This window comes from Rosa chinensis, chromosome 5, assembly GCF_002994745.2.
Source record: "Rosa chinensis cultivar Old Blush chromosome 5, RchiOBHm-V2, whole genome shotgun sequence".
Taxonomy (NCBI): Eukaryota; Viridiplantae; Streptophyta; class Magnoliopsida; order Rosales; family Rosaceae; genus Rosa; species Rosa chinensis.
In genome coordinates, this window is record NC_037092.1 from 88,882,972 (window position 1) to 88,904,772 (window position 21,801).

Consider the following 21,801-nt stretch of genomic DNA (forward strand, 5'->3'; position numbering starts at 1 on the left):
CAAGTTTAAATAATCAGCTTGACTGTTTCTTTAGGCTATTAAACTAAGGACAAGCTTTAGACTTTTTAAGGGAATTTTGTTGTTATTTACCCATCATCAAACACCTCCTAAGCTAGCCTTTTTGTATTTAGGAATATTCAAGTCAACTTGTGGGTCATGGGAGCTTTTGCTAGAAGCGTATGCATGGAAGTTTCCAAGACTTTGAGCTTTCACTTTCGAATATATTCAATTACAGAGACCAGTATAATGAACAAGACAATTCAAATTTATCCTTAACAACTCGTCTCACGTCCATCCAAAATAATCCACATCTTCACATACATCATCACCAAACCAACCATTAATCACCTTCACAATTAGTCAATTAGTATATTTAATTATATAGCTAGGTGTATGTGTATGTGTGTATAATTCCTATATATGATCCAAATGAGTATATAAATTGAAACTTGCGAGTTAAGCTACGTTGCTCATTACTTGGAGGCAGGAGAATTTTATGACACAAGTGCTGGCGATCATGAGTACAAGTCAACCTCAGTTTCTGAACTTGACTAAGATCATTTCCAAGTTTCGAGTGAAAATGACAGATTGAGACTATACATTACGATAGCTAGCTTCCATGAAATTTGTGCTTACTTGTGTATATATATACATACACACTTTGTTTAATATTTACTAGTTATAACAGAAGAGTGCAAGTAAATGTGAACAGTACTTGTTTTAAAAAAAAAAAAAAAAAAAAAAAAAAAAAAAAAAAAAAAAAATGTGAACAGTATTTCCAGATTGACTTAATTGTTTAACATGGAACTTAAATTAATTGACATCGATATAAACTTTCTGAGTAATAAACAACAACTAAGGTCAGTACTAACCATGCACAATCCGTGGGAGGACCGTGTTAAATGTGTTTTGTTTTCTTGATTTGAAGGAGTCGGGATTGCAACTTAGAATCTTGTTCAATATTGAGGAAAGAAATACTAGTGAAATTATATATAGAGTTTTTTTGGTTCTTGAAAAAAATAGGGATCCAGTCATTAAAGAAAAAAAAAAAAACTAATTTTCAAGTTGAATTTATATTCTCTTAGAGATTAAGTAAAGCTCAATTCAAACAAATATAAACTTTTCTATTGGAATTAAAGAAAACAAGCCTACAAACTAATATCATATAAAGTTTATTAAAGTCCTGTTTACGGAGAAACGTAAATTTTGTGCAACTCTCTAATCGAGATACACGTAAACAACTAAATAGAAACCAATTAAGTTATTTTCCCTTATGGAGACCACTTTTCCATGACACAGATTATAAAGGGATTATTGGATCACAGTTAGTCATCTTTTTCTACTTGGAATTTCACTAACAAAAGAGTGTAAATTAACATGCAATATATGACAATAAAACTTATAAATTTGGCGATTATGATTAAGTATAATTGCTAGTATTGCCAAAAATATATACAAGATTTGCCTACCTGGTCAAGAATCAACATTACTGCTCATAATATCATGTCAAACAATTTCTAAGAAGGAGCCATATTATTTATTAATTTGAGAGAAAAAATAGGTTTTCACATTTTCAAATTTCTGTTCTTTTTTTCCCAGTAAAACCCCATGCCCACGTGGTTGGAAAACAGAGAGCCTCTGTCTCTCAACTCTCTTCTCACTTTTCATTGCCCTATATAACGAGCTTCAATGACATGTCTAGTTTGAAAAACACCAAGAGCTTTGTATAGCATAGCAAAGGAAGAGAGAGAGAGAGAGAGAGACAACAAACTCATTGTTTGTTGCCATTACTACCCAAACCAAACCTTCAAACAAATCCAATTCTATCTCTAACCCACCCTTCAAGTTCGAAGCTTTCTCTGCTTTTAATACACAGCAATCGCTTTCTACTCCTTTGAAATCCTCCATTTCAGGTAAAAATGCCTCTTTAGTTCTATAAATGATCCATTTCTTGCTTCTTCTTCTCCTTGTTGTTTGTTTGGTGTTTGGTTTTTACATAAAATGGCAAAAGTTCCTTCTTTCTTGGGTGAATGTTGGTCTTTATGGCAGTTTGATGAAATGGGTGTTCTGGGTTTTGATCTTGGTTTCATGGGAATGGTGATGGTTTTAGTTTTAGTCTTTTTGGTAATGGGTTTTGTGGATCCTGCTCTTTGCTTGATGGGTTTGTACGCCAGTTCAGTTCATATGGAAATGGTATTCAAATGGAATGGGTTTCTCTATAATGGTTTGCTTTATTTGAAGAATTAAACTTCTGGTAATGTGTTTGTAGATTCTTGGTCTTTTTCAATGGATTCTACAGCAGCAGCATAAAATGTGACCTCTTATTGTTTGATGATATGCTTCAAATGGTTACATTCATATAAATTTCCAATTAGATAATGCTATTAGGAGAAAAAGGATGTTAATGGATTTTCTTAGTTGAATCCAAATTGCATTTGCATCTGGATGTGTTATTCTAGTAGGTTTTGTAGATCCAAAGCTATTTATTGTCTTAAATGTAATAGGTTCTGACTCGTGTCTGGGATATTTAACTGTAATGTTTACCTTCATAAAAGCTCGAATTTGTAGAGATTTCCTGTTATGTAAGGCAGTGTTAGATGTGGAATATTAACTTTTTCTCTTTTGTTCTTTGCAGGAATCCGAATTGTCTGGGTTGCTAAACCCCACTTTGCTATCATATGGGAATTTCCTTTTCTTGCCCATTTTCTGAGGACTGTGATTTGGAAAGTGCGTTAGAATCAGTAACTGTAAAATCTATCAGTTTTGGAGATGATGAAGTAAAAACTCCAGTTAGATCAGTTAGTTTCAACCGCGGTGATGCAGAACCTTTGATAATGAGAGCCTTAGGTTCTGGAAAGATGACATTAGAAACTTCTGTTAGCTTTAAAGGGGATGAGTTGGAGAAAATGGGCTTGCTTAAGTTTCCTTCATTAGATAAAGAAAAGAGTATTGCCATTACATCAGTTAGCCCCCTTTGCAAAGAAGTGGACATTGGATCAATCAGTGCCGTTAGCAAAGAAATGGACATTCAATCCCCGAGATCAGATAATTCGGTGGGGATGATCCGACCCGTGCAAACAGATTTCACCAACCCCAAACACATGGCGGCAATTAAGTTGCAGAAAGTGTACAAAAGCTTTCGGACCAGAAGAAAGCTAGCAGATTGTGCAGTTCTAGTTGAGCAGAGCTGGTATGTATTTCTTTCTTTGTGTTATTCTTGCCTTTTTACTAAAATGTTTATTGTGCTTCAATCTTACTCAGTCTAATTGTTTTTAACAATATAGGTGGAAGCTGTTAGATTTCGCTGAGCTTAAGCGGAGTTCTATATCATTCTTTGAAATTGAGAAACATGAAACTGCCATTTCACGTTGGTCTAGAGCAAGGACCAGAGCTGCCAAGGTAATCTTTTAACAGATTGCCATCTGCTTCACTTTTAAGTTTACATATAATTTGTTTAAATACTTAAACATTTTTTTTCGAATTGCAGGTTGGAAAGGGTTTATCAAAGAATAGTAAAGCACAAAAACTTGCTTTGCAGCACTGGCTTGAAGCGGTAAGTTAATTGCATTTAAGTATCCTGTTTTTCTTTTCTTCAGGCTTTTATTGGCGTTTACTGATTTCAATCTTTCATATGTGATTGAAAACAGATTGATCCAAGGCACCGATATGGACACAATCTACACTTTTATTACGTTAAGTGGCTTCATTGTCAGAGTAGAGAACCATTCTTCTACTGGCTAGATATAGGAGAAGGGAAGGAAGTGAATCTTGAAAAATGCCCTCGATCCAAACTTCAACAGCAGTGTATCAAGTATCTTGGTCCGGTGAGCCTTTATGCCCTTGTTGATAACTTCTATCTGTATCTTTTTACATCCATTTCGTTTGGTGATAACAATTCTTCTCAATACAGATGGAAAGAATGGCCTATGAAGTTGTTGTGGAGGATGGAAAATTATTCTACAAGCAATCAGGGGAGCTCCTCCATACATCTGGAGAAGACAAGGATGCCAAATGGATTTTTGTTCTCAGCACTTCGAAAATCTTATATGTTGGCAAGAAACAGAAGGGCACATTTCAGCATTCCAGTTTTTTGGCTGGAGGAGCCACATCTGCTGCTGGGAGATTAGTTATTGAGAATGGCATTATCAAGGTATGTGTACAACACCAAAAAACTTGCAGATTTTGATTACTGTTTCCATAGTGCCCTTTGTTCTTGATATTGATTATCGTCTCTAACATATTTCTTGTTACTTTTCTACAGGCAGTTTGGCCTCACAGTGGTCATTATAGACCAACAGAAGAGAATTTCAGAGACTTTGTTTCATTCCTTGAAGAGAACAATGTGGATCTCACTGATGTTAAGGTATAAAGAAAAAGAACATATTTCACTATTTTGGATGATTTGTTATCTATCGTGAGAGAATTAGTGAAGACATGCGTACTAATAAAGCCTACTTTGTTGTTATATTCAGATGAGTCCAGTTGATGAAGAAGAAGGTTCACTTAGCAAGAAAAGAAGCAGTGCTCATCTGAGAAGCTACTCAGCTGAAGAGGAGTTAATCCCAGATCTATGTGACTTAAAAACTGAAAATACCATTGTTCGAGACTCTAGTAGGAAGGAGACTGATTCAATGGAGCAAGCTGTTGCAATGGAATCAAAGATAGCAAGCCGGCTCCACAGGCTTAGCCGAAAATTATCTAATCTTGAAATACCAAAAAGAGAAAGTTTGCTTGAGAGTGAAAGTCAAGCAGCTGCTTCAAGTTGCAACAGTTTCCCTGTAGAATCTTCAGTATCAACAGAAGTACATCAACCATCAGAACAGGAATACATGGTTCCAAAGCAGAACTTGTTCGATGAAAACCATGAAGAGACTGAGGAAGAAACCATTCCAGAAGAATCGATTCTCAAAAGGATTAACTCCCTCAAAGGAATGAAATCATATCAATTGGGAAAGCAGTTATCCTGCAAATGGACAACAGGAGCTGGACCTCGCATAGGTTGCGTGAGGGACTACCCTTCAGAGCTTCAGTTTCGAGCTCTGGAGCATGTCAACTTGTCTCCAAGAAAGGCTAACCGTCCTAGATCATACTTCTCTCCTCGGATCACTAATGTATCGAGTCCAACACTGCTGTCACCCACAACATGTGGCGGGGAGGTGGCGACAATCTTAAGTCCAGCCGCATTTGATAGAGCGAGCTTGTTATCCAGAAGCTTTAAGCCTGCTAGAACACAGTCCTCCCCATTGTTTGTAGGAAGTAGAGTAACCAAAATCACTAATGTTTCATGACTGAAACTAGAGCCCTTACTGATTTATTCTTTGGTGTGAATAGAAAAGATGATATAGGAATTCTTTGTCATTCTTTTCAACCCAAATCATGTATACACACATTCTTTCATTAGTTCATCAAATTGAGATGAAAAATTGTAGAATTTTGGTAGGTTTTGAAACCCTTTTAATACAAAAGAAGATTCAATTTTACTTGATGAGGCCCACTTCAAGGGCCCATTTCTCAACATCAAGTCTTCAACCCATCATCCCCAAATTTAAGTTACTAATCCTGAAAACGTTAGTGTGATGGTAACTAGTGATTGCTTGGTTGAGCTCCAAACACTTGTAGAGCCATTCAATCTCTCATTAGTCAATAGTTTTGACTTATTACCAATTTTCATTTAATGTTATCCTCCACTCCATTAAATCAGAGCCTCAAGTTTCTTTAACTGAATTGCAAGTCCAAAGTCCAAAGATTAAACGCTTTGAGATCAAGTTGTCACCTTTATTCTCCCATTTCTGTTGTGAGCTCTGAAAGTGGCAGCCATGGAAACTCTGAGAGTTTCATCTATTCCATCATTACAACTTCCATCTAAATTTGATAAAACCCAATCAAAGAAACTCACTTTCTTGGGTTTTAATCAAACATCCAGTTCATCATTCTCATTGTTTCAAAGAAACAAACCAACATTCAAGACATTCACCACCATATCATCCTCTATTGCAACTAAGACTGAAAACCCATCTGGACCACAAGTTGAAACTCAAACCCAAGATGGCAAATTTGATTGGTATGCCCATTGGTACCCATTGATGCCAGTCTGTGACCTTGACAAGAGAGTCCCACATGCAAAGAAAGTTCTGGGTATTGATGTCGTGGTGTGGTGGGACAAAAATGAAAGTACATGGAAGGTGTTTGATGATGCTTGTCCTCACAGATTGGCTCCATTATCTGAAGGGAGGATTGATCAGTGGGGAAGGTTGCAGTGTGTTTATCATGGCTGGTGTTTTAATGGCTCTGGTGAATGCAAGTTCATTCCTCAAGCACCCAAGGATGGCCCTCCGGTAATTCAATGACAACCTAGAGAGATTTATACAGTACAAGTTTCAAACTGCCTGCTTATTTCATATAGTAACTATTATTTTTATGAACTAAAATAAAACAGTAACTGTAATGAACTTTGAAGCAAGACTGTAGCTAGAAGATGTCATATCATAACATGGTTTTGTATCATTTTGATGAACTTAAGCATAAAAGTAAGTATATTCTATTTTTCTTCCTCCTGTGGAAGTTCTTTTTGTTTTTGTTTTTTTGTATGACAGTAATCTTTGCAATGCTTAAATAAATGATCCTTCAACCAAAAATGCAGATTCACACTTCAAAGAAAGCATGTGTAGGTGCTTATCCAAGTACCGTGCAGAATGGAATCGTGTGGTTCTGGCCAAGTTCTGATCCTCAATACAAAGATATTCTTGCAGAGAAAAAGCCTCCCTACATACCGGAAATAGATGATCCATCATATGCTAGCTTGATGGGAAATAGGGAGATACCTTACGGGTATGTGAAGAATTTATATTTTTACTACTTGGATATAAAACATGGTCTGCAGAGGGAAATTACACACACATATAAAAAAAAACCTTGTGGATCTATCAGGTCTGATTTTCTCTAATGTCAAAGAACTTGTAGCTAGTTATATCCACATGAATTATTAATTGTCATTTAATGGCAGAAGTGGCTCCTAGCCACAATTCCACAAAGGAAAGAGAAGTGTGTTATTTCTAGATCAGTGTCACAAATTGTCTGACTAAAACTTTGGAATATGAAATTTCTTTTTCCTCTTCCAGAACATAGCATATAACTTTGCTTGATTTTTGAATTGCAATTCCAGGTACGAGGTCTTGATTGAAAATCTTATGGACCCTGCTCATGTTCCATATGCACATTATGGAATAATGCAAACTCGACAACCCAAAGGTTAATCATTTATGGATTCTCTTTATTGGGTATCACTATGTCAGTCGCTCCTTATGTAGGGCGTTTACATTACTTACTGTATCTTTCCTTCACAGAGAAAGCTGATAGAGAAGGGGGCAGACCATTGGACTTTTATATTCCTAAGTTAGACATAAATGGTTTCATCGCAGAGCAGAATCCAGGTCACAGTATATTTCTGCCGCCATGTGTGTTTTGTGTTTCTATCTTTAGTCCAGTTGACCATATTAGTGGGGCTGCATCCTCACCTGGAACTGAAAAGGTAGGACATTATTTTGAATGATTTGTTTACATAAAGCTGATTCTGGCAGCTAGAGTTTCTGTTATTATTTGTTCATATCCTTTTATCATTTCTATTCTTGTCCATATACTTGCGTGATGTTTTTTATTTTGGTTGTAGGTATTATCACCCCAAACGGGACAAAAGCAAGCTCTTTTAGTTTTTATCTGCGTTCCAGTTAGTCCAGGTAATAGCAGATTGATATGGACTTTCCCAAGAAACTTTGGCGTTTGGATTGACAGGATTGTTCCACGATGGATATTTCATATTGGGCAAAACCTGATTCTGGACTCGGATTTATATTTGCTTCATATTGAGGTGACTCCTTACTCTTTGTATTAAGTTTTGAACTAACTTGGATCACACTGGTTTATATGCAATTACCTTTTCAGTCAAAATGATAACGATAAAGTCCATATACATCACGATTATTGGATAACCCTTACTCCCAGATTCTGGTGAAGTAAATGATAATTATGATCTATAAGGTTACTTCCATGCAGCAGAGGGATGCTAAAGGAAACCCTTAGGAAACTTTGGTTCTGAAAGTTGTCATAAAAGAGAACGGCGTACAAGAGAATGACTCAATAACATGATATTCTTTCAAAAAAACAGTATATTGGTATTGCAGAAACAACTTGGGGACTATTTTGATATCAAATTTCTTGAATAACTTCAACATTGGGATCATAATGGGTCAAGTTGTTTACATATTCATGATGATCACAAGTTTTTTTGCATGTTTACATGGGAACTTTCAGTTGTTGATAGATCAACAGCTGTAGAGAATTCCCGTCGGCATGCTTATGATGTGAGCAGCACATGATCATGAAATAGAATCTCAGGTAAATTTCATTGCACTTACTCTAGTCTAATGTGCTCTCGGGTTATTGTACAGGAACGTAGGATAATGGATGCTGGCCCTACCCAGTGGCAGAAAGCTTGTTTTGTGCCAACAAAGTCAGATGCCCTTGTTGTTGGTTTCCGAAAGTGGTTAAACAAGTATGCGGGTGGTCAGGTAGATTGGAGAGGCAAGTTCACTGGGGCTCTACCGCCCACTCCTCCTAAAGAACAGTTGTTGGACAGGTAACTTTCATGCAAAACCAAAGGTGAATTCAACTCTTAATTGGAACCATTTTATTGTTATCTGTTAAATTTCATAGACAGCAAAGTAGATCATTACGGTAGTCTTGGAAATGCTAAAATTGGTGGAAGCTTATGTGTATAGAATACTTTTATCGGATAGAATACTTTTATCAGTTAAAATACCTCGAAAGTCTAGGCACACCACAATACCAATGCCGTTAAAGTACAAGCATTTGTGTTACCTGTTAGTGTCGTGAAGTTTAGAACTAAGTTGGAGTGCATTATACTGGAGTCATTGAGGAGTTTTTGCACACCTTTTCAGGTACCAGTCTCATGTGGTAAACTGCAGCAGTTGCAATTCTGCCTACAAAGCTCTAGGCGTGCTTGAAGTCGTATTGCAGGTCTTCTCGTTTTCTTTACTTGGAATTGTCGCTGCAATTAAGCAAGGAGTATTATCATCACTGGCTGCGAGAACTGCGCTAGTTGCAACAGCTCTACTATGCTTTGCAGGTTCAAAATGGTTGGCTCATTTTATCTACAAAAACTTTCACTTTCACGACTACAACCATGCCCTGGTGTAAGATTGATGCTCCTGCTCACTGTTTAGCATAAGAAAACCTCCCATACAAGGTGTAATGTAAAATAGGAAACATCATATCATAAAATAGCTCATCCCCAGTATCAAACAAAACGATAATGCGCCTAATAAATTCTTCTTCTCATGCATCATCGCAATATAATTACTTATGTTGCTCATATCCCAATCAATAACACATATTCATGAAGTGCATCTGAAAAAATACGGGCCAAAGAATAGTAGTTTCTGTTTCTAAAGAATCAGTCTTGATCTTTCTCCAAGAACCAGTACCAGGGTGTGGACAGCTGCTTTGGGAGGATCATAAATTTCAAATTCATTGTAATCGTAACCAGGAAATCCAATGTTAATAACTTCATATTCTTTCCAGTCCGGATCATATCCAAATCCCAAAGCCTCGCTGAAGTGGAATAAGAGGCAACATGGCCGCTCGAAATCTGAAAGGTTTGGAGAGGAGGGAAGAAGCTTGAATTCCTTAATTGCCGGATTGCAAAAAATCACCTCACCAGAAATGGGTAGAGTTACACAATTGATCCCATTACAATGGCCTTTAATAATAGTTGATTCACCCCCGTTACAAAGAGGAACATGGATGTCCTGGACACTAGAGAGAAAGCTATGCTCAACTTCATCATCGTGATCGTTATCAGTGTGAAAATTAAGCAATGATAACACCTTTTCAAAACAACACTAGTAGTAGTAGAGAAATTGTTGTGGATGGAGTTGTAGAGGTGCTTGGCTACGAACGTGGGACGGGTGATAAGAGCATCTCCAACAGAATACTTATTTCAAAAAAAATTTAAAATTTAACTAGTTTTAGGCTAAGTTTGATCTCCAGCAGACTAGCTAAACAAAAGCTAAATTTAGCTTTTGCTAAAAGACCTAGCTATATTTAGCTAGAGAGGAGAGAGAATTTAACTAAAAGTTAAATTTAACTTGAGTTTTAGGTATTTGCTGGAGCATAACTCAATATTCAACCAGCTATATTTCAATTTTAGCTACTTTTAGCTATCCAGATAGCTATCACTGTTGGAGATGCTCTAAGAACATACCACTTTTTAGAGACGCACTTGAGTCGCATTAGAGTTTTGGGTGGCAGAACTGTTAGGATTTGCTCCTCCAAATCTTCATCGCCGAACTCTCTCATTTCAGATATATATCTACTTTCCTCTTTCAAATCTATTACATTAATTGCACACGACTAGAGTCAAGTCACCAGACACTAATCTTATTCTCAAGATCAACGCAATAAAATTAATCTCTGATATATAAATATTCATCTTACAGATTCAATTTGACGTGAAAGAAAAACAAGTGCGCATGCATAAAACATAAACGAAATTAAATTATTGAAAATTGCATGATTAAGGGTAATTATTCTTAGTAAAAAAAAAAGGGTAGATCAAATTAATGGAGGTTGAGAAAGAGATCTACTAGTAGAACAGATCAAAACAATATGTAGTTGCGAGAGGTTGAGAGATGATTTTAGGGATTCAGAGAGAATTGAGACACGGTTGCTGGGGTTTTTATTTTATTTTATTGCAAATCCCTGTGGTTGAGAGAACTGTGCTAGTTGATCTAAATAAGTAAAAAAGAATTTCATACCCCTAAAACTAACGAGATACATCATTAATCAAAATAGCATTGAAAAAAAAAAACTAGTTATGTTCTTACCACAATTCTTGTTGTTAGGACTACCACCTACCTATCTTACATAAACGTTTCTGTTGAAGGATATCGACATAATGTGTGCCTCTACAAACTAGGGTTTAGAGTTGTAATAGGAAAGTACCCTAGGTATACTAATTGTATTCCGATTCTGTTACCTTTTGTGTACTCTGTAAACTCCCTATATAAAGGGCTCCTATTATCAATAATAAACACAATTCTATTCTCCTACAACACGTTATCAGCACGAGTTCTAACCCTAGCTTCAGAAAAAAACCCCTAGAACTTCTTCTCTGCCGCCAACCCAAAACAAAACAAAAAACAAAAAAAAACAAAAAAAAAACTCCAAACCCATCTCATCCCTACCGGCAGACCTGCAAACCCAAAACAAAAAAAAAAAAAAAACAAACTTCTTCTCTACCGGCCGACCTCAGCCTCACCCCATCTCATCTCACCGGCCGAACCTGCAAACCCAGCAGCCCAGCCCGGCCGGCGACGCTCCCCCGCGCACCAGCACACCTGCTCGCTCCCTGCAGCCACCCGCTGCTGCTTTCGCGTCCCTGCAACCCGCCTGCGTATCAGCCCAGCCTATTAGCCCAGCCCGGACGCCACCGCCGCCGCAGCGCCCCCGCCACCTGCAGTTTTTCTGCCCACCGCCACCTGCAGACCAGAAGAGAGGAAGAACAGCAGAAGAAGGAAAACCAGAAGAAAGAAGAAGAAGAAGAACAGAGGAAAAGAAAGAAGAAGAAGGAAGAAAAAGAAGAGGGGACCCCGCTGGGCCCGAAAAAAAAAGAAGAAAAAAAAAAAGGGGGAAGGGAGAAGGGCTGGGCCCGGAAAGAAAAAAAAAGGAGGAAGAAAAAAAAAGAAAAAAAAAGGAGGAAGAAAAAGAAAAAAGGAGGAAGGGAGAAGGGCAGCCCACCAATTGCAATTTTCAACCAAATTACAGCAATTCTAATTTAGCTACACGCCTGCATCAACACGCGCGTGTATAAAGAATCGTGAAGCAAAACTTCAAATTATCAAGTAAGTTTTTACGATTAAAGTTCCTGCTTTCTTGTATTTAAATTCCTTTTATTTTCTCCATAATATTGGAATATATGTTGCCAAATGATTTTTGAGTATTTAACAAAGCGGAATTGTGGGGATTCACGCTTAACGAACTAAGAGTGTTCGTATGAACTAAGAGTGTTCATAATTAAACGAACTAAGAGTGTTCGTGTGAACTACGAGCGTTCACAATGCTTGGACTAAGAGCGTCCGTAAGCATCAAATTGTGACCATATTAAAACATCATTGTTGGTCTAATCCAAAAGAGATTCTTGGAAATTGATTTCTTGGTAGCATAGCTCGGAAATCTTATTATTTTTAGTTTTCGTGGAAGTTTAGCTCCGAAACTAATTTATCTTCTCTTCTTATTTTCAGGATGTCGAATGAACCTAGACTCGACTTTCCCATGCTTGACTCAACAGGCTCGGATTACCACAGTTGGGTAACCGATGTTGAGAACCATCTCACTTCAAAGGGAATATTACCCATAATCCAGGCACCTAACCCGGATCTTATGTTCAACCGAACATCTACAAAGCATGCTCAAGCAGTTATCTTAATGCGACGCCATATGGACAAGGCACTCAGATTGGAGTATATGTCGATCAAGGATGCAAGAGAGCTATGGGTAGCGCTAGAAGAGCGCTTTGGCAATGTCCAAGATTCCCTCCTCCCTGACTTGATGGTTCAATGGAACAATCTGCGCTTTGCTGACTTCAAGTCTGTTGCTGAATATAATTCAGAAGCTCTTCGCATACAGTCCATGTTGAGGTTTTGTGGACAACCTGTCACAGAGCAAGAGCTAATTGAGAAAACTCTCTCCACCTTCCCCGTTTCAGCCATTGTGGTATCAAAGCAATACCGTACTGAAGTCAATGCTGGACGGATCACGAGGTTCCATCAGCTTATTAATATTATATCTGTAGCTGAGAAACATGATAACATACTCGTGAGGAATTATAATTCAAGGCCCATTGGAACTAAGAGCGTTCATGAGGCGAATTATAATGCACCCCAAAGGAGGGCGCAAGGAGCGGTACCCTAAGAATGGGGGACATGAGGGACGTTTGGGCCCATATAACAGCCCTAACCAGGAAGGAAACCGCAAGTTTGGTGTGGATACACGTGGTGGTAATGCCACACGTGGGAGAGGGGGTCGTGGTATCCCTAGCTGTAATGATGGCTCAATGGGTCGTGGTGGTGGCACCAACCCTCCTAGGGAACGCCCGCAACATGCACAACGTGCACCTCAATTAAAGGGAGGCAACCGCAATGATGAGTGTCATCGATGTGGATCAATTGAGCATTGGTTCAAGCAATGCAAGGCAAGTGAGGAACTAGCTGCAAGCTACAGGGCATATAGGGACCTGAGAGAGCAAGAAGTGTACCTTGCAGAAGAAGAAGAAGATGGTGGAGATGTCAATCTCACCATAGAGGACTTCAAAGCTGAAGATGAAGTGCACATGGATGCAACAGACTTTGATTAGATTAGTCCTTTTTATTTTTCCAAGAACTTTTGTAATGGAAATTTGCCTTAGTCAATAAATGACAATTGTATTAACTCTTTCTTATGTGGCGGATCCAATAAAATGTGATGTCTAGGAAAGTCATTGAGATTCTTGGTACTTAAGAGAGCCTCGCTCCACCAACATCTCTCTCTACTTTCCTGGTCATATTTGATCGGAGTTACCAAACGGATAGAGTGACTACAATGTGTCTTACTTTGATTTTATTTTGGATTAGACTTTGGAAACTTTGATGTAATCATTGGCTATTAATAAAGTGTCAATTCTTTTACTTAATGTCTTGGACATACCTTAATTCGAACTTTATTATATAAGAGCCAATGGTTTTCATGTGGAAACACATTATGAGAATGGACAGAGTTCCTTTGCATCACCTCTAATGACTACGAACATAAACGAGTATTAGAGAAACTTATGTGTCGCTCTAGTGGGTTGTATGCAACCACTATTTGAGTTATTGAATCCAACTATGTCATGAGAGACGACTTATGGGATTTTGACACATATAGGCTTTGACATGATGATCCGTGTATTAAAGACTTTACACGGACATCCATTTTCAGAACGAAGAAAAGTAAGAACCAAGAATTGGACACGTGGCAACATTGGCCAACGTGGGATCCATGGAGGATGTCCAAATGCACAAGGTGCATCTCAATTAATGGGTGAGGTAATGCTATAGATATGGATCTTCAGAGCATTGGTTTAAGCACTAAAATGCGAGTGACAAAACAAAAGCTGCATAATACAAAGTGTATAAAAGATATGAGAAAGCATGAGGCTCATCTCGCAGCCGAGGGAGATGATGGAGATGACAATGATGTCAATCTCATCATTACGGACTTCAAATCTGGCGAGGAAAACAACAATGTTGATGCCGCAGATTTTAATTAAATAGTCTTTCATTTTCCAAGAATTATGTAATGGCAATTGTGCCTTAATGAATAAATGACATTTGGTTTGAACTCTTTCTCACTAGAATATGATGTCTAGGAAAGTAATTGAGATTAGTGGTACTTGAGAGAGCCTCGCTCCACCGACATCTCTCTCTACTTCCCTGGTCATATTTGATTGGAATTACCAAAAAGATTGAGTGACTACAATTTGTCTACATTTCATTTTATTTGGATTAGATTTGATCAAGAAACTTTGATGTAATCATTGGCTATTAATAAAGTGTCTATTCTTTAATGTCTTGGACATACCTTAATTCGAACTTTATTATATAAGAGCCAATGATTTTCATGTGGAAACACATTATGAGAATGGACAGAGTTCCTTTGCATCACCTCTAATGACTACGAACATAAACGAGTATTAGAGAAACTTATGTGTCGCTCTAGTGGGTTGTATGCAACCACTATTTGAGTTATTGAATCCAACTATGTCATGAGAGACGACTTATGGGATTTTGGCACATATAGGCTTTGACATGATGATCCGTGTATTAAAGACTTTACACGGACATCCATTTTCAGAACGAAGAAAAGTAAGAACCAAGAATTGGTTCGAGGAGCTGCACATGCGCCTCATGGCACCATGATTGTGCAAAGATAGGCCATACATGGCCCGTGCCGCCTACCCCCTGCGGTAAATACATGGCATTGACGCCATAAACTCCTCTATCTACTTCTCAAGTCTATTGTGACACTATGGTTTCACCAAAACCTTTATTGGTTGATTATAAAGCCCATGTTTCGTTCTGTAAAGCCTGTTATTTAGGATTGAGACCATCCTATGCAAAGGAGATGAGGAAATAATTTCATTCTCACAAAGAATCTAAAGTAATTCTATGGATTTGATCAACCAACTTGCGGACCATATAGATGTTTTATGGTGTTGGTTGATACGCAAACACGCTGGTCACGTGTTGTGCCATTATCCACTCGTAATGCTGCTTATACTACATTCCTAGCACATAACATATGGCTACGGGCTCACTACCCAGATCATCCCACTAAGTCAATTTGACTTGATAATGCTAGAGAGTTTACATCGACAGTTTTCGATGACTATTGCATATCATTGGGTATTGATATCAAGTATCATATTCCCATGTACACACCCAATTGGTCTCGCGGAAAAGCCACCATTAAACGACTACAATGGTAGCCCGGACATTGGTAATGCGCACCAATATTTCCGCTTGGGTTATGCAATAACGCATGCAGCTATGCTAATTCGTCTACGACTCATAGCAGCCACTCAACTTTTATTTGCGTTACAGCTAGTGACTGGGTTCGAGTTTAATATCTCGTATTTATGCATATGTGAGTGTGCGGTTCATGTGCCAATTGCGTCGCCACAGCGCATCAACATGAGTCATTGCAACGAATGCATATATATATTTGTTGGACATGAGTCTCCAACTATAAGTCCGCTATGTAGAACCCTTGACAGGCGATCTCTATTTCGCTGGATTTGCGAATTGTCACTTTGATGAGACAGTCTTCCCGTCGTTAGGGGGAGATTAGAACATTAATGTTCAACAGGAACGACAGGAATTGTCGTGTCTGTCCCCACTATGTCTCATCTTGATCCCCTAAAAGTGACGAGATCACATATACCTGCTGCAAACATGCCTGCAATGATTGATGTCCCCACAAGAGGACATGGTGCCACCCAGAGAAGATGGGTACTGCACCACTACCATGGATGGTAGTATGGTGACGCCACAAAGGTGGCATAATGGCGTCATAGGCCATGGGTTCCGCTAGAGAGAGTAGGAGACCCATAGGTTCGATGGATTCTCGCCCTAAGAAGAGTGCGAGTTTGGCACAACTTGATCCATTAATCATTGATACTCATAATCCGTCTCATGAGAATATTTTGGATTGTGGTTATGTCCAAGAGACATCGTTGGGGGACGCCTCAATGTTAGAACCAATTCCTGAAAATATAGAGATCTCTACCAACTACACTAGTGTACATGAGGACGTGGAATTATTGAGACCAATGACATCGAACCTTACTCCGTTGAAGAAAGCCAACGTAGAGAAAATTGGCCTAAATGGAAAGATGCGATCCAGGTTGAATTGGATTCACTAACGAAGAGGAATGATTTCGGGCCTGAGATGCCAACATCTCCTAACATAAAACCTCTTGACATTAATAGGTCTTCGTTAGATAGCGTGATGAGAAAAAGAGATGGCAATCTCACCTTATGGCGCAAGGTTTCTCACAACACCCTGGAATCGACTACGAGAAGACATATTCTCTCGTAATGGATGTCATTGCACTCCACTACCTTGTCAGTTTGGTAGTTTCCAAATAACTGAACATGCAGCTTACAAATGTGGTCACTACGTATCTCTATAGGGATCTAGATACGGAATATAATAAAGGTTCTTGTGGACTTTATTTACCCAAGTCAAGTGGCTCTAGACCACGGAGCGCATTTGCAATGAAGTTGAAATGCTCACTAAAATGACTACTTGATTGGGAAGGGATATGATGAACTATGCCCACGCGTTTCCATGACAAGTTCCGGATTTGCAATTGTCGCGGTTTATAATTGGAACCCTTGAGAGTTAAGGGAAACCGCTGAACACCTGAAATCCGAGTTTGAGAGGAATGACCTTGGGAGAACACGGTTTTGTCTAGATTCAGAACTTGTATACCGTGTCAATAGATGCTTAGGCATTTTGATAAAGTCAAAAATGCACTCCCATGGTCGTCCGTAGTCTTGGCCCTAAAAGGGATCCGTTTCGTCCCAGGGATGATGACGAAGACGTGTTAATAGCAGAAGTGCTTATTTATGTACAATAGGCGCATTATTGTACTTAGCACAATACAAGACCGGACACCTCAATTATTATGAACTTGTTGGCTAGATATAGCCTCGCGCCAACGCAACGCCATTAGATTGGTATAAAGACAATCTTTCGATATTTGAGAGGTACGATTGATATGGGCTTGTTCTATCCCTACAGAGAAAAGAGATGACGGAAGTGTGGGATCGGACCCCACAAGGCAAAATGCCAACTTCCGTGCTCCTCCTCCCCTCCATCGAAATGACAACAAGCATTTCTAAATATTGAAATGAACCAAATCCGATCAGAGGATAATGTAGCGGACTTATTTACTAAGTCGTTACCAAAATCCACTTTCGAGAAACATGTGAAGAGCATCGGATTGAGAAAGTTATCTGAACTCCCATGATTGTAGCAATCAGGGGGAGATATTGACATCAGGGAGAGGCATGATGTCTACATGTTCGATCTCGAAGAGTGAAGGACGTGTTGTGCTCTTTTTGTCCTTCGACCAGGGTTATTTTTGTCCCACAGGGTTTTTGTTACCTGGCAAGGTTTTTAACGAGGCAACAATCAAAGCGTCATCACCCAATTTGAGCGGCACAAGGGGGAGTGTTGAAGGATATCGACATAATGTGTGCCTCTACAAACTAGGGTTTAGAGTTGTAATAGGAATGTGTTTTAGGTATTCAATTGTAATCGGATTCTATTCTCCTACAACAGTTTCGGTCATATTCATAACAATGATAACATCACATTGTTTTTACCATCATACCATTATGTCAAAAAGATTAATGCACACGGAGGCGAATTTAGAGAATTTGATGAAAAGTTCAATTTTTTTTAGTAACTGATAAATTGACGTAAACAAAGAAATCCTCCTCCATATTACTATGTCAAGCTCAATTTTGATGGTTCTGTCATTAGTAATCGAAACACTATTGCGAGATTTGTCATAAGAGACTATTGGTTATCATCTCCTTGCTGGCGCTTGTAATCTCAGCATGGTTAATGTTTCTGTTGTTGAGTATAGTGCCCTCAAGGATTGCCTTTTGCATGCTCTCCAAAATAAGTATATCCGAATTTGTGTGGAAGGGAAGTCTAAGCTTATTATCAACTGCAAAACAACACATGTGAAATCCCATGGCGCCTTATAAATCCCTTATTTGTGATGCCAAACAATTAGCTATAAAGTTTGAGGACATTTCATTCAACCACATCCCTCGCGAAGCTAATTTTGTTACCGATGCGGTCACTTCTATCGACCACAACCTTTCTTTGTAATTTTATTTTTAAGATTTTTCTCCTCCAAAAAAAAAAAAGAACAAACTGCCGAATTGATGGGGCATCTCCCAGCAGACAGCAGTGAAGTAGAAGCGAGTGACGCTCTCAAAGAGTCAAAAGACAATCCAATCAAAACCAGTCGCTTCTAAAACTCAAACTACGGTCCTGTCCACCACAACAACAACAACATTTGAGACACCAACTCCCGAACCACCCTTCCACAAAACAGAGAGAGAGTAAAGCTCAAGTCTTGCAGATCCAAATCTCACATTTCATGTAAGTGCCCATCTCTGTTTCAAGATCTGATTGCTTTTCCCAATCTGGGTTTTCACTTTTCGTCCCAAAATGAAAGAATCAAGTCCCAGCAGTGAGCCCATTGGGCAGAACATCATAAAGCTGATAAGCAATCTCTGCTTCTCAGCGTTCGTCTTCTCAGTCCTTATCATCACCGTGATTGCCATCACCTACCAACCCCCAGATCCATGGCTCCAGTCTGCTCCGGCCTTGACAAAACTCTTCACTGAATCCCAGAACGCTACTTTCAAAAATGACAATTCCATCCTTAAGACCGGCGAGGATTTCATTGCCCCGGCTGCCCCTCCCGATAGCCGGATCACCGAGGCCGTCATTCAGACCACCGAGGCCAACCTCACCAGTTCCCCACAGCCCGAATCCGATTCGGGCTGTGGGGATCTGGAGACAGTGAATTGTTCAGACCCTAGAGTTCTCATTGCGGTTGAGAGGTTTAATTTGAGGCTGTTTAAGACGATTGTGTTTTTGGAGTATCAGAGTCCGGTTAATGGGTCGAAAGCTGATGAGTGTGATGTGCTGTGGAGGTTTAGGAACAGGAAGGAGAAGTCTTGGAGGAGGTATAGGGATTTTAGGAGGTTTAAGTTTGGGTTTGGAGTGAATTGTACCTACAAGGTGGTGCACGCCGGAGGGTGGCATTCCGGTGTGAATGCACGGCGTTCACAGAGGAGTAGGGTTGGTAAGGGGGGTGGTGGAAATGGTAGCAGGATTGTCCCACCGGCTCGTGATGAGGAGATTAATGATACCATACCGAGCTTGGGGGAGAGGAATTTCAGGAGGGGGAAGTACTTGTACTACTCGCGGGGAGGGGATTATTGCAAGGGAATGAATCAGTACATGTGGAGTTTCTTGTGTGGTTTAGGTGAGGCAATGTATTTGAACAGGACATTTGTGGTGGATTTGAGTTTGTGCTTGTCGGGGAGCTATAATCCGAGTAATAAGGATGAGGAAGGGAAGGATTTTCGGTATTATTTTGATTTCGAGCATTTGAAGGAGGTTGCATCAATTGTGGAGGAGGGTGAGTTTTTGAGGGATTGGAAGAAGTGGGATCGAAGCCATAAGAGGAAGCTGCCTGTTAAGAAGGTTGTGAGCCACAAGATTACGCCAATGCAACTCAAGAAAGATAGGAACACGGTTCTATGGAGGCAGTTTGATGCGCCGGAGCCAGAGAATTACTGGTACAGGGTGTGCGAAGGACAAGCTGCCAAGAACATTCAGAGGCCGTGGCATGCTTTGTGGAAGTCAAAGAGATTGATGAACATTGTTTCAGAGATCAGTGGGCGAATGGATTGGGATTTCGATGCTGTTCATGTGGTGCGAGGGGAGAAGGCGAAGAATACGCAGCTCTGGCCTCATCTGGATTATGATACATCCCCCGACCAGCTACTTGAGAAGGTTAAGGGTATGGTTCAGCCTTGGAGGAATCTGTATATAGCCACCAATGAACCTTTTTATAATTACTTTGACAAACTGAGGTCTCAGTACAAGGTTCATTTGCTTGATGATTACAAGGAGTTGTGGAGTAATACAAGCGAGTGGTACAATGAGACTACGACTCTGAACAATGGGAATCCGGTTGAGTTTGATGGGTACATGAGGGTAGAAGTGGATACTGAGGTTCTTTACAGGGCAAAGACGCGAGTGGAAACGTTCTATAATTTGACAAAGGATTGCAAGGATGGAGTCTTTACATGCTGACCAGGTTTTTTTTCCATTGTTTGATTCACTTTTGAAATGATGCTATTCAGCTTGTGTCAGGCTTATTGTTGTTTTTGCTTCTTGCTTCATTATATTGATGGTTGGCTATTCCAGTTGGTCACAGTAAGCCTATATGCTGTACGATATATAGATTCAACTCATTTTGAGTCACCTACACATCAATATTATTTCTTACAACTTATAAGCTGTTTGTGCAATGCTTACATCTATTTCACATGTGAGCAAGATAAGCAGAATATGATTTGAAAGTGAGGTTGAGGTCCTTGAGCATTTACATTTACATTTACCTGGGACCCACCGAAATTAGTTGTGCGAATGACACTTTTGAAAATTTTGCACGAGAGATGCCTAAGATAGCTTTATAATGCTCTGTTTCTCTTCAACACATGCTGTGTTGCTTCCTTAAGTCATTATTGCTACTAGTCCTAGTTTTGCAAAAGGCTTAAAGGGCTCATCATCCTATATATGTACTCATACTCTAGTTTGCAGAATGCTAAAGGGGCATTTTACCAGTCTATGTTGATGGCTTTATAATGATGCCCCTGTTGCTGGAGAGGAATAAACTCTAGTGATAGAATCCTTGTATTGTTTTGAGCCTCTGGGTAAATTTAACTATAGAAACTTTGTTAGTCCTTGCCAATTATAAGGGCTTAGGTCTATATACCTATTGCCAATTATATGGAGACAGCCTTGGAAATCCTTTTGGAGATTTGAAAGCTATCTTTTCTTTTCTTTTTTGAAAAGGCATATAGAAATGACATCTTCCAACAACTAGTTCGTCTCCCTTTTCATGGCTTTTTTTTTTTTTTTTAATAATTTTACTAGCAATGTGTTCATGTTTGTTTTTCATTGAATTAATTCTAAATATACTTAAAGAGTTTGTAGCATTATATGAGGAATCCTTGCCTCAGTTGCAATAGGTAGTTTATTACAATCAAATGTCATGATGTGATGTGAGCTGGTGCTTGTGAAAGAAAACTAGAGACTCCCTAGACAAATTCTTTACTTCTGCAGTATCAAAGAGGGAAGAGGGCTTTCAGCAGATTTTGTAATTTTATTTGTACATACAACTAATTGTTTTGCAGTGAATGTATTTGGGCTTTTAAGTGAGAGGAGAAAATAGGAGGAAAGGAATAGGTATTTGGGCTAATGTATCTAGAATTCTTTGTTGTTCAAGCTGCTGCAGTTTGAGTTTTGAGGGTCTACATAATTGAATCCATAAATTATTGTACGAAAATTGAACCTTGCAAGTTATATTGTTTGATTTCT

General features: G+C 39.0%; 3 protein-coding genes across 3 annotated transcripts; all 3 read left to right on the forward strand.

Moving 5' to 3' along the window:
• The first annotated feature begins 1,690 nt into the window (after window positions 1-1,690).
• Window positions 1,691-5,480, forward strand: LOC112164970 (IQ domain-containing protein IQM2). The gene is made up of 8 exons (XM_024301341.2): window positions 1,691-1,913; window positions 2,636-3,190; window positions 3,285-3,399; window positions 3,488-3,553; window positions 3,648-3,824; window positions 3,911-4,150; window positions 4,262-4,363; window positions 4,473-5,480. Exons 2-8 carry the CDS (start codon window positions 2,679-2,681, stop codon window positions 5,286-5,288), a joined length of 2,028 nt encoding a protein of 675 aa, XP_024157109.1. The 5' UTR covers window positions 1,691-1,913; window positions 2,636-2,678; the 3' UTR covers window positions 5,289-5,480.
• Window positions 5,481-5,652: 172 nt separating this feature from the next.
• On the forward strand, window positions 5,653-9,388 carry LOC112164971 (protochlorophyllide-dependent translocon component 52, chloroplastic). The gene is made up of 7 exons (XM_024301342.2): window positions 5,653-6,335; window positions 6,641-6,828; window positions 7,163-7,248; window positions 7,344-7,528; window positions 7,667-7,864; window positions 8,445-8,632; window positions 8,955-9,388. Exons 1-7 carry the CDS (start codon window positions 5,817-5,819, stop codon window positions 9,211-9,213), a joined length of 1,623 nt encoding a protein of 540 aa, XP_024157110.1. The 5' UTR covers window positions 5,653-5,816; the 3' UTR covers window positions 9,214-9,388.
• A 9,223-nt stretch (window positions 9,389-18,611) lies between these two features.
• Window positions 18,612-20,780, forward strand: LOC112165911. Its single transcript, XM_024302613.2, has one exon. The coding sequence runs from the start codon at window positions 18,850-18,852 to the stop codon at window positions 20,509-20,511; it is 1,662 nt and encodes a 553-aa protein (XP_024158381.1). The 5' UTR covers window positions 18,612-18,849; the 3' UTR covers window positions 20,512-20,780.
• The last annotated feature ends 1,021 nt before the right edge of the window (window positions 20,781-21,801 follow it).

Excerpts from the sequence above, each read along its gene's own strand:
- LOC112164970 (XM_024301341.2), top strand. The coding sequence starts at position 2,679 with ATGGGAATTTCCTTTTCTTGCCCATTTTCTGAGGACTGTGATTTGGAA. Across the intron at positions 3,554-3,647 it reads TGCAGCACTGGCTTGAAGCG|ATTGATCCAAGGCACCGATA; the intron begins GTAAGTTAATTG and ends GATTGAAAACAG. Across the intron at positions 4,364-4,472 it reads TGGATCTCACTGATGTTAAG|ATGAGTCCAGTTGATGAAGA; the intron begins GTATAAAGAAAA and ends TGTTATATTCAG.
- LOC112164971 (XM_024301342.2), top strand. The coding sequence starts at position 5,817 with ATGGAAACTCTGAGAGTTTCATCTATTCCATCATTACAACTTCCATCT. Across the intron at positions 7,249-7,343 it reads GCAAACTCGACAACCCAAAG|AGAAAGCTGATAGAGAAGGG; the intron begins GTTAATCATTTA and ends TTTCCTTCACAG. Across the intron at positions 8,633-8,954 it reads AAAGAACAGTTGTTGGACAG|GTACCAGTCTCATGTGGTAA; the intron begins GTAACTTTCATG and ends ACACCTTTTCAG.
- LOC112165911 (XM_024302613.2), top strand. The coding sequence starts at position 18,850 with ATGAAAGAATCAAGTCCCAGCAGTGAGCCCATTGGGCAGAACATCATA.